Source organism: Hyperoodon ampullatus (genome assembly GCF_949752795.1).
Source record: "Hyperoodon ampullatus genome assembly, chromosome: 6".
Classification (NCBI taxonomy): Eukaryota; Metazoa; Chordata; class Mammalia; order Artiodactyla; family Ziphiidae; genus Hyperoodon; species Hyperoodon ampullatus.
The window spans coordinates 78,057,569-78,070,242 of record NC_136919.1 but is presented as its reverse complement, the minus strand read 5'-3'; the positions used below and the strand labels follow the sequence as shown (position 1 = coordinate 78,070,242).

Below are 12,674 nucleotides of genomic sequence, written 5' to 3'. Positions count from 1 at the left end.
ACCGGGGCACGAACCCGCGTCCCCTGCATCGGCAGGCGGACTCTCAACCACTGTGCCACCAGGGAAGCCCAGAAGGTATTTGTTTTTAAAGCACTGTTTTGTGCCAGGTCCTACACTAGGGAATTTAAGTGTATTATCCCTACTTTTCAGGTAGGTACTACCACCTCTCTTATAGATGAAGATACAGGGGTCAAGTCATATGTACAAAGTCACACATTGCATTCAAGGCATCATTTCTAAATGAGAGAGGCACTTCTGGCAAGAAAAGCAAAGGACAGACTAGCACAGATTAAATGTACGTGGTATGTTCTTAGAGAAACAGGACATGCCATGAATCGGCCAGGGAGACAAAAGAAAGCTGAAATGACCTCCATCTTACCTGGAGACCAGCAGCTTCCCAATTCTATTGTAATGTCATCCAGGGCTACAAGTCCACAGTCCCAAAAACTTTTGCACAGGCTCATGAAAACCACCTGCAATTCAGAAAAGTAAAACTGTGAGTTCTGTTAACTGAAAATTGGAAACTCTTATGACCTGGGATGTACTTGGCACAACAGATGTGCAGAAGCAAACTACAGGCACCTCTTCATTGTCTGTGAACAACACAGATCACAGTGGCATGGTTAACCATTTATATATGACCCTGGGACTACTTCTCTTCTTTTTTTCAGCAGAACCAAGCTCACAATGATATGTTGTGTACACTAATGCTGAAATTAGTTTGCATTTTTTAAAACACTGGGAGAGGAAAGCAAGAAGTTAACTAGGTGGCAGAGGAAAACCAGTCAACTTTTAAATATTTTCCCCAGATAATCCACAAAGTGCATACAGGGTGGATGGCAGTCCAAGCTTTTTTACAAACATTTCCAGTGTAAACACACTATTGATTTTTTGGAAGTGACTTTCTGTCAATGTGCTTCATTCATAGAGTGAACAAAGTCCCAGTGATTTGCTATCTGGAGACCCAAGTTCCATTTCCAAAGTAAAGATCTATGTCCCTGAGTGTTATCACTAATAAAAGCCCTAAATGCAGTTATTTTATCAGGCCAAACATTTTTACTGCTGTATGTGAAGGAAAAATAAATCTCTACTATAAATTATTAAATTCATTGTGCCAGAGAGAGAGAGAAAAGTCTTGGATTTCTTTCCATTAAGCCAATTTAAAAGTCTCCTTTTCATGTATAGGATGAGCAAAGAGCACTTTTCAAAACATTTATACTAGATTTTCACTGTACTTTGCAGTTTATAAAGCTGCTTCACAGGTATAACCTAATGCTTAATGAGAACAAGGTCATTCAGTCCATGGTCAATCCCTCAAATACAAATCTTGATTCAAAAAAGACAAAGAAATATTATAGAAAGTACAACCCAAATTATGAATAATGAGAACATTTGATTTTTTTTAGGTTCTAATATACAGTATGCTATGTCTTCAATTTATCTGTGTTATCAATAGGATCTATCTGCTCTTTGATGATCAGAGCCACCAGAATATAGAATTTATTTAAAAAGAAATTGAAAAATCTCATGACAGTTTATCACTATGCAAAATATAAAATGTCTTAGGCCAATATCTTCAGAATAACTCCTAATCGTAAGATGTGTGAAAGTTTACTTGGACTGTATTCATATTACTTTAAATTATAAAAAGGATAGTTTGGAGATGTAATAGTATATAAATATATGCATTTACAAGGAACAAAATAAAAGGGGCGTTTTGGGTTTTTAAATTTAACTTCCATTAATTTTCTTATCTTTATAAATTCTAGAGATGATCTGACTATGTAAAATATTTTACTTGTAGGATTTATGTGTGGGAACTTGTTCCCCATTTGCAAAGCAGAGGTCTATGGCATCAGCCCTGAGTACAGTTACATTTTATCAGCAATTCTTCCTGTTCTATGGGAAGGAATAGTAATCTGTCTCGTAATTTACTGAATTAATAGTGCTGCAGCTAGAAAAGACTTGGCTTTCTTTTCCTTTCGCTTCTTTAAGGTCTGTTTTTCACATGAATAGTGAAAAAGTACTTTTTCAAAATGATTCTGTGGTAGTGAAATGATTCATCATGTAAATTATTACCTAAATAAGACTCAAACATTTGGCAGGTAAACATATCTTAAAGAGGAGAAATGTAAACATGCTTTCACATGTTTACTACAGCCTTATTTTATAATGACCATAAAACCAAGCAAGCAAGGAAGCAAACAAATGAAAGAACCCAAGATTTCAAAAACAGAGGAAATACACAAATCATGGTGCTAAGATCTAAGAAATAGGCAATCATTAACTCTGATAGCTTGTGAATATTTTTTAGTAGTAGAGAAATATATTCCTTTCATAATGTTAAGTGAAAAAAAGCTGGTTATAATAGATAAAATAAAGCAAAATAAAATAAGGTAAATTATATCAAACTCATCTAAAAATACATAGAAAAAAACCCTGAAAATTTACCAAATGTATAACAATTTTGTTAGGTTCATAAATTACAGGTATTGAATAGAATTTCCTTTCATTTTCTAAACATTCTTTAATTTTGCTATATTTATAATTGAGAGAAAAGAAGAAGGAATCAAAATATCTATAATGAAGATGTGGAATAATGAGTTACTATTTTTCAGATTGGCACTGTTTATTATAGTAGCCATGAGGACATGTGGTTATTTAAATGAAAATTAAATAAAATTTAAAATTCATTTCCTTAGGTGCACTAATCACATTTCAAGTGCGTAATAGCCACATAAAGCCAGTGATCTGGTTATGGCAGATATGTAACTTTTCCTCACTGTAGAAAGTTCCACTGGATAGAGCTTCCTGGCTCCTTTTGGATGTTCCAAACAAATCTGTGAACTGCCACAGTAGGTTAAGTGAAATGCTAAAGATGTTTTGGACAACAGCAGGCCACTAGGTTATTTCTATCTTAGAACTCTTTCTACACTTAGAATACTGATAAAAGAGCCACAAAGTCAGTCAGCTATGTACTAGATTCAAACTAAGGTCTCAAACCTCAGATCTGTTCGGCAGTTGTCTATCAGCATTCCAACACACAAAAGAAACGTGACAAGATCAGCTTGTTTGGTCTAACACATTGGATTTCCACCCTGCTATAAATAATGCTGATAATGTCATCTCCTATTCTTGTGCCGCCATCTTGCATTTTAAGGGCCTCTTGAGGTGGAGAGGTTATTTTAGCGTAGTTGGTGACTGGGTAAGCTGAGGATTGGGCCTGGCTGACACAGGAGAAGAGAAAGCCAAACATTTCGGTCTGTTCTTAAGAACTCTGTCCCTGGGACCCATTAAGAATGTGACAAGAAGGAAATTGCCCATAGTCTAAGTTCTTAAGGGGATTAATCTCTTGTTTATTTATAGATCTTTTTTTTAAAACAGTGTTTATTTCATTTTCGGCAGTGTCTCAAAGTAAACAGAATATCTCTAAAGACTGGGAAAAAATCTTAGGCAACTTGAATATATACTAATATCTATTTAAGAGGGGAGAAGAGGGACAAAGTAAATTGCTGTTTCTTAGACAGGTGTTCTTGATTTTATGCAAATCTCTTAAAAGTTAGGGGCAAATTAGATTTGTGTAAATGAATTTGTTTCAGTGCACTAAAGGTTCCAGTCCTTAGGGACTAGTGATACTTTAAAAATTTTTTTGATAGAGAATATTAAGTGTTGAGAAAACTTAGCTAGACTAACTTTGGAAATACAAATAGGCAGTGAATGCAGAGAGCTATAAATACATATTTGCAAACAAATAATTTTAAATATAGTCAAGTAAGGATCAAAAACATGATTTAACTTACTTCTTATCATATTAAAATTAGACATTGCACATGCTCATTTATCTACAGCAGGGTGTTCTGATTTCAGCCCTATTGACATTTGGGGCCAGATAATTCTTTGCTGTAGGGGACTGCCCTGTGCATTGCAGTATGTTAAGCATTCCTGGTCTCTACTCACTAGATACCAATATCAGCCCCAAGTTATAACAATCAAAAATGTCTCCAGACACTGCCAAATGTCCCTTTGGGGAGGGAGGCCAGGGCAAAATCTTTTCTGGCTGAGAACCACCAGTCAAGGGTGGTAGAAAACTGCTACGTGGATTATCAAACCCCACTTGCTAAATTTCTATTATGTGTAGTCCCTATGTGAGGAACTTTCAGATCTGTTACCTCCTTTTTGGATTCTCTGTCAATTTCAACCTGTTAATTCTTCCCAGTCAGAGCAGGACAGTTGTTTACATGTTAAAAGCAGGCTAGATTGAATTAGTTTTCTTTTCCTCTGCACATCACCAGGTGGTAGTTCTAAGGAGCAATGAAATATCCTCAAGCCCTGGAAAGAAAAGGCAAACGAGCAAAAAAGCAAGGGAGATGGACTGACACTCCAGCTGAATAATCATCCTGGAGATGATCAGGGCTTCACTCTTCCAATTTCCTGCTTCAGAAAACTGCAGATTGTCAAAGGGCAATAAAGTATCTTCTTTGTTTTCACTTGCCTCCCTTTCAAAAAAGAATGATCTACTCCCTCAAAATAACACAATGACAGGGAGCAAATCCTAAGGGTAACTGAGAAAATTTTCCTCATAGTATACAAATTTTAATTGTCTCCTAAAGTTTTTCTCTCCCAGGGGGTGGGGACAGTGGGGTGGAGAGAGAGTCTGTACAGAAACGCAGCCACAAGACTGGGGCTAGACTGCCCCTAAACCTGTAAAAGTCCAGAAAAGTTCTTGATTAAAGCACACAGGAAAGAAAAAGCATTAGGGTTACTAATTACAACTTTATTAAGTATCATAGTTTAAGTGGTACCCAACACAATGAATAGGACTTTGCTGAGGGAGGGAAGAAATGAAATCTTTTGCAGGGAACCACACACCTTTGATGTATAGTTAAAAAAACATCGTTGGTATTAAAGAGCTCAACACTGGCTGAACTGACTGGTTTTTCACTGACTTTTAAAGTAGTTTCATGGCCTTCCAGAGAGACATCGCTGGCCAGGTTGTTGGGTTAATCCACCACCTACTTTACCAATTGAAGAGCCCCAGTTGGGCCTATAATTAGTATGTGAATGATAGTTTCCAGAAATGGCCTCCTATCTTCACATCGAAACATTTCAATCCTATGCCAACAATACCATAAATTACCCATGTTTGAAAACAAACCTAGTTCGGTCCTTGTTATAAGCAGTGGACCTCAACAATTTACCAGAGGGTTTGATTCTGGGTTAAATTTAACTTCTATTCTGACGAGGTTTGAAATCTTTTGGAATCATTTGCACAGATAAATTTGGATATGGCGACTGCAGAGCTGGTGGAATAATTACTCACAAAATTACTATAATCCAGTCAGTGGAATTCCAGAGCCCTTCATTAAGATGCTTTTGACACAATTGCAGGATATACTATACTATGTAACGCAACTGCATTCATTTAACTGTTTGACAATAAGTTGTTAAGAGAATTAAAAAAAAAACATAAAGCAAAACAAAAATTCGGACATTAGACACTTGGCTAAAAGGGTGGAATTTTCACAAATCCCTAAAGACAGGCTGAGTGGAGCTTTATCTAGAAAAATGAGTATAAGACTTTAGTATTTTTAGAATCCCAGCCATGTTTGGGGAAATAGTTGCTAAACCGTAACAGCATGCCTCCTGAAGATACTATATTTGGTCTTCAGATCCCACAAAAGGCAGAATGACCATGTGTTTTTAAATAAGTCTTTAGCTGACCAACACTTTTTTCTTAAAAGATCCATCTGTTTTGTTTCTTCTTTTTTTAAAGACCCATCTGATTTAATTCAGCTCTTGGCTTTCACAAGCAACAAAGACTGAACAGCTTCCAGCTTTACCCAGCATGAGTCCTTCTGCTCCTAAGAGCCTTCCATTTTAGGGTAGAGGGCACCCTGTGGTAGATTTGCAGATCAGCAGCCAAAGTTTTTCATTGCTATTTGTGTGGTAAATACCCAGATCTCTCAACTCAGTGATTTCAGAAATCTGCATTATTTTCAATTCATTTGGTCACTGAAAAGGAAAAGGAGTTTCCAGAAGAGACCTCAGAATCAGATATTTTTTAGAATGAGGAAAAGGCCCAGAGACCCTATGATATGAGCTCAAGGTCATATAACAACTAGCTGTAGACCCAGCCATGAAACATGACACTCCGAATATCTGATAGAGCATATTTCATTATACCAATCTGCTCATTTTCTCCTTTTTGCTTTAGGTATTTTAGAATACGATTCTGAAAGGCTTGAAACGCCCCAATTAATAGCAGAGGACAAGTATGTCTTTGACCTGTATTTATAACTAGCTTCCTGTCATTTTGCCTTATGTATGTTTATAAAGAGTTCTCCATCACCTGGCACCAGAACCTGATTCTTACATAGATCGTGACTGAATTTCAGGGCTGGTGAATGTTGAAACCTCTCCTCGCAGGCAGTAACCCCACCTCTCCACAGCAGGTGTTCCCTCACTTCACTGACGTCCTTCTCTCTCTTAGCCGATGACCTTGTCTGCTCCACACGGAAAATTTAGCCCATAGGAAAGAATCCCCTCAACTCCCTACATCCACACCTTCAATCTTATCTTTATTTGCACCCATTTTCACTTCCTTTCCTTTGTTTTGGAAGTGAGGTCTGTCTGACTCCAAAATTCATGCTCTTTTTTTGTGGGACATAGATCCTGCACAATCCTGTACAATTAGTATTGAGGGTCTAAATGGAAAATAAACATGAAAAGACTCTGAAAAAATGAACATTAGAACTAAAGGTGAGATGGTATCATTTTTAGTGTTTTAGGATCTAATTTCACACCCTAATAATGAGAACATTATTATATAAAATTTTCCTATAAGCCTTTCATCGTCACTAAAGGAAATAGGTGTGAATGCCTTCCTGGACATACAATGTGGTTTATCTCTGGCCCACCTCCCTTAGGGAGGACCCCTGGTCAAACACTTCCCTGAGCAATGTAATGTAATCAATTTAATTGTCATGCCCAAGGATGAACATCATAATACGAACCTATTGTGACACGTGGATGGAGATATAAAACGTCAGTCCTACCAGAAGACTTGGAGAACACAATCAATTGCAAAAAAGGCGGAATCTATGTCTTTGTCTTGACTCTCAAGGGCTCACCCCTGCTCTGGATGAATTTCTCTGGGTCAGGAGAAGACAGTGACTTTAGCTAATATCCAAACAGGAATAATGACTCCACCCTGCTCATGTATGAGACATAGAGACAGTGTGGGATTATTTTCATTAACTTCCAGGGCAAAGCGGAGATCCTGACTTGAGGCAGAGCTGTGGCTAAAAACTTGTATAATGCTAAGCCCTTTTTAGCTGTTACAACTTAGTTAACCAACCCCTACTGATAGATAATTAGGCAGTTTCCAATTTTGCAATATTACAAATATTGTTGTGATGAATATTGGTAGATAAACCTTTGTGCATAACCATGATTATTTCCTTATGATAAATTCCTAGAATTAGAATTGTTATGTCAAAGGATATGCATGTTTGGGGTGTTTCTTTTTGATACAGGTAATTGAACTGTCGCCTAGTAATATTATATCAATTTACCTTCACGCTAGAGCTTATGAGAATCCTATTTCCTTGAATACTCACCTCTCCAGGGCAATGTTTTATATATAATATACTTAAATATATAATTATATACATAAATATGTAATAAATGAAATTTAAGTATATATATAACTCCTATATTATATATACATCTACCTATTTTTGGCCTAAAGTAAAAGATTTTTTAATTGATAAACTGAACAATACAGGCAGTATGAATGCAGCTATTAATACAAATATCATACTCCAGAGTATTATGTTTTAAAAATATCTTTATCCATTTGATAGACAAATGTGCTATTTTATTACTTTTTAAATTTCTTTGATTATAAATGAAGTTGGACATGTTTGTGCATTTATTTTCCAGTAATATTTTTTTTTCAGATTTGCCTGTATATATTCATTGCCCACCTTCCTACTTCTTAGTTCATGTTTTTTTTTTTTTTTTTTTTTTTTTTTTTTTGCCGTATGCCTCTCACTGCTGTGGCCTCTACCGTTGCGGAGCACAGGCTCCGGATGCGCAGGCTCAGCGGCCATAGCTCACGGGCCCAGCCGCTCCGCGGCATGTGGGATCTTCCTGGACCGGGGCACGAACCCGCGTCCCCTGCATCGGCAGGCGGACTCTCAACCACTGCGCCACCAGGGAAGTCCCTTAGTTCATGTTTTGCTTATTGATATATTAAATTTAAAGCTTAAATGTATTAGGAGTTTGTCGTATACATTGCAAACTGTTTTTTCTGGCTTGACATTTGCCTTTCAGATATGTTTATTAGGCAATCCTTATTTGGAGAAAGAAACTAAGGGAGAACTAAATGTCTTGGTTCAGAGACCGAGATGAAATAGGCAGGCCACAAAAAGTAATGTGTCTTTGAGCATTGTCTGCATTCACATGTAAGCCAATGTTGAACAGAAAATAGGAGCTCATGACCCTTCAGGGTGTGGTGGGAGATGCATAGCGAGGTAGCTTGTTGACCACCTGGAGAGAGACTTCTACTAGATGTAGGTACTGCAAAGACAGAGCACAGAACACCCAGAGAAAGCCACACAAGGGAGGGAGAAAAAGGTGGGGATATCTATGCAAAAGGAAATAAGGTATTCTTCTGTGGGAGAAAGTAGCGAGTCTTTACTAATATGTGAATTGTCAATTTCCAAGTAAGTGAATTGAGCTTATACCTAGAGTGTCCAGCAAATACTTCCCTGGTCTATGAGCTCAGGAAAACAGAGGATCCCCAGAAAATCTCAAAGTGCAAATTAGTCAGTGTTGCCTAATCCAAAAAACCCGGGAAAAGATTCCCTATAAAGGCAGCCATCGTGAGACTGTGAAATACAAGATTAGGAATCTGGAAGTGTGGAGGGAGGTAGTGTTTTTAGGTTTATAAACAATCTTTGGAATACATTTTTGCTTAATTAAGCTTACTAATAAGACTATGGGGAAAGAATGTCCCAGATATCTCCATGGTGCTGGGAGGACAAACATGGTAATCCAGCCATATTCTATGAAATTAATTCCTTGGGAAAGTCATGAAAGAATGCACTGACATAAACACCACACTCATGTAAGCTGTGTGTTAGCAACTACCAGTTGTGCTAATCAGTCTTTCCAGTCATTTCCCTATAAATTAACATGAAACACAGAAACCCAACAATAAATATCTGAAAGGAAATGAAAGAGAAGGAAAATCAGAGCATCTCAACTCTGCCTTACGCATATTTAAAGTAATTTATAATTCCTGGACTGACAGCTGACACTGAGTTTTGCTTGGAAAAACTCAACAGTAGGCTCCTTTTCCATACTTAGCTCCTCTATCCAATTTCACATGAAAACATATTCCACTTGACAGTATAATTTTCCTGGCTCTGTGTATGGAACCACCCTAATCTGTTCTATAATGTGTTGATTATTGTGTCAGAAATTAATGATCTTGCAATTTCTGCTTTGCACTCAGCTGCCCTGCTTTAATTATGCTGGAACATTAATATCCTGGAGCAGCCATTTCCCAATGTTCTCAGACATCATGAAATGTGATAGGAAATTCATCTTTTCTCATGTATCTTATCTACACATTGGTTTTCTGATTCCTTAGTCCCTTTATAGCAGGGTGTCTTGTTATTAAATAGCCACCTATTTATAAATCTCTCCAGAAACTTACTAGACCTGCTCTTCTATCCAAGTGAACTGCTAAGTGTTGTCTTTAAAAATTTTAGAACCCTAGATATTTTACATCACTTTCATTTTCATTATTAAAGGGCAAAGTGAAAAGGAAGATTTTAAAAGCAGAAATCAAAATCACAGACAAATTTCATTCACTTTTTGCTAAAACGAGAAGATTATTGAGAGAGGAAATAAAGAAATAGAGAAAGCTATCCACAAGGGCTGTGCTGCACAATATTAAAAGACAGTTCCTGACATTAAGAAGTCTAAAAATATAATAAGAATTAGAAGAGACTTAGTGGACATCTTAAAACATGTTTTTATTTCATGGAGAGGTGACGTGACATTCTGATTTATGCCATTTCATGCCAGAGTCAAGACTTAAAGCCAAGTCTTCCTAGCCCTGACCTAGGATCTTTTATTATACAATCTCATCCCAACAAAATACAAACTAATGACTTATACAAGATTCAAAGAGGAAGGGGCTCTTGAGATGGACTTTGAGAGAAGGGTAGGATTTTCTCAGGTATGATGATTCCTGCAGCAAGATCAATGGGAAATATTTGCTGTTGATAAACCCTTGAGGGAGCAGTGGGGGAGGAAGGCAAGGATTTGAAGAACGAGAAACTGCACTGGTTCCTAGAAAGTAATTGAAGACACGTGTTCCAGGGAGTTTGAAGACTAAAGGAGTGGGATAGGGTGGCAACTTAAATGGGTAAAAAGGTGAAAGGAAGGTTTGCTGTTCATTTGTATGACCAACATATGTTGGCAGCATGCAAAGGACTAATGGAAATTGAAAATTTATGAGAGAGGGAACAATTTATGAAATAAGGTCCCAGAGGAGGCAGGACGATGAAATCCAACTTATAGATGACCAGTTGGTTTTGACTGAGAAACCAACTGTCAGATTCAAAGAGAGGCAAGTGAGGATTCAGAGAGGAACAGAATTGAAGGGGCTTGTGTTCAATGCCTTCATTCTCTTGGGAGTTGAACCCATGAGGTCACATCCTAAGAATGAGGCAGGTAGGGTTGAGTTGGAAACTTGCGAGTGAAAATGGATCTGAATATCTGGGGTGCGGAACGAGAGTGGAAGTCAGAGATGATCTGAATAAAAGGCTTTCCCAGAAGCATGGATCCCAGCAGCCTGGAGGGGACAGTGGCAAATAATCTTATTTTCTCCAGCTGTGCTGAGAAGCTTAGGGAAAAGAAGATGAAAATAGCTGCTGAGGGTTCCCAGGGGTTAAGGGGACCAAGGTAAAGAAGCCAGAAGGACCTGTGAGTGGGGAGACTATGATGTGGAAGTGAGTGCTCCATGGACCACAGCACAGAATGGAGGCTGGAGAAGCTGTGTTGGGGACAGGAAAGGGATCAGGAAAATCAAGAGAGCTGGGAAAACCTCATATCAGTCTTTGGGAATAGGGAAATGGTGTGATGTAAGTTGTTCCAAAGAAAAGAGTTACAGCTTTTGGTTTTAATAAATATCATCATAAAAAGCCCCAAACCAGACTTGGCATATATGTGTTTATGTGCATCCTTATATCCACTCCAGCAGGATGTTCCTGCTTTTAAGTGTTCACATTCAAATTTCTTGCAGGACCAATTGCACAGGTGCTTGGTTATAAGAGATTATGGTTTATATGATTCAAAGGCAGAAACAGTTCATCTTCCTTCTTCCTTTGATGTATTTACATTGTTCTTCCTTGCCATCAACACATATTCATTGAGAGTTCGGTTCTCTTTCCAACTATTTATTGAGTACCCACTCTGTTCCAGAAATTGTGTTCACATAAGAAATAAAAAATAAATAAGATATGGATCTCTGTTCCCCAGAAGCTTACAGTCTGATGTAAGCTAATCTAGGTAGGCAGGTAAGCAGACAATTTCCATACAATACATAATGCTATGATAGTAGTATGATGCACAACACAAGGGTTCTATGTCAAGTACTCTGAGGAAACTGCCACCTTACACAAGGTTGAACGGGATTCCTTAATGTAGAACTTACCAGAGTTTCTAACATGTTACTGTGCAGGGTGAATCTTCATGTGTGTATGTAGAAGTAGAGATCTAGCATACAAAACTTCCCCAACTCATTGGACCATAGAACCCTTTTTCAATGGAATAACTCAAGGGATTTGTACTCCATGGGACATACTCTGAGAAGTGCTGACATAAGTTTCTTGTCTGGTCAAAAAAAATGTATTTATATTTTTTTCAGACTGGCCAGATGGGGGTTTTCTCCATCTCCATAAATGACTTTTGAAGTTTGTTCTTTAATCTTACAACAGAATAAAGATGCAGACTTAGAAGGGTTTACCAGGCAGACTTTAATGACTGCTGAACTGATCATTAAGCCAGACCCAGATGAAAGAGAATGCCTGGTCATGCTCTCATTTATGGGCCATTTAACATTTTTTCCAAAAGAAATATTTAATGAACATGATATTGAGTTACTCCCAGTGCCTCTAATTAACAGACCACTTAATGGTCTTTGTTAAAGGGAACACTTGCTTCAAGTCAAACGATATTGCAGGACCTGATATAGGTGCTATAGTGACCAAGCGTAATGTCAGCCCAAGGATTTGAACATAAGAGATATAGGAACATATGTATATGTATAACTGATTCACTTTGTTATAAAGCAGAAACTAACACACCATTGTACAGCAATTATACTCCAATAAAGATGTTAAAAAAAAATGAGGGACCAAAAGCATGTTTACACTAGGCTCAAACATTTTTTCATACATTAACAGAACATCTAGCCATCCAAAAAAAAAAAAGGCTAATGTTTGTGCTTCATAATTACAGACTTTCTGACAATGACTCTTTAGTCTCTCCTGACATTTAGCTTTCAAGAAAAGCACTTTGGAGTGAATTGTTCCCTCTCCTCATTACCATCTCTAGTGTGTGAAAGTCTCAAGGTAACTCTTGATTACCTACTC

The 12,674-nt window shown here is 37.5% G+C and overlaps 1 protein-coding gene across 1 annotated transcript in view; it reads right to left on the bottom strand.

The window, feature by feature from the left end:
• MAMDC2 (MAM domain containing 2) overlaps nucleotides 1-12,674 on the bottom strand; it is a gene marked incomplete at its 5' end in the record, with an annotated part of 180,948 nt that overhangs the window by 34,192 nt on the left and 134,082 nt on the right. The window contains one exon of the mRNA XM_079705840.1: nucleotides 380-473. Within this exon, the coding sequence (XP_079561966.1) occupies nucleotides 380-473 (94 nt within the window). The remainder of the gene's footprint in view (nucleotides 1-379; nucleotides 474-12,674) is intronic.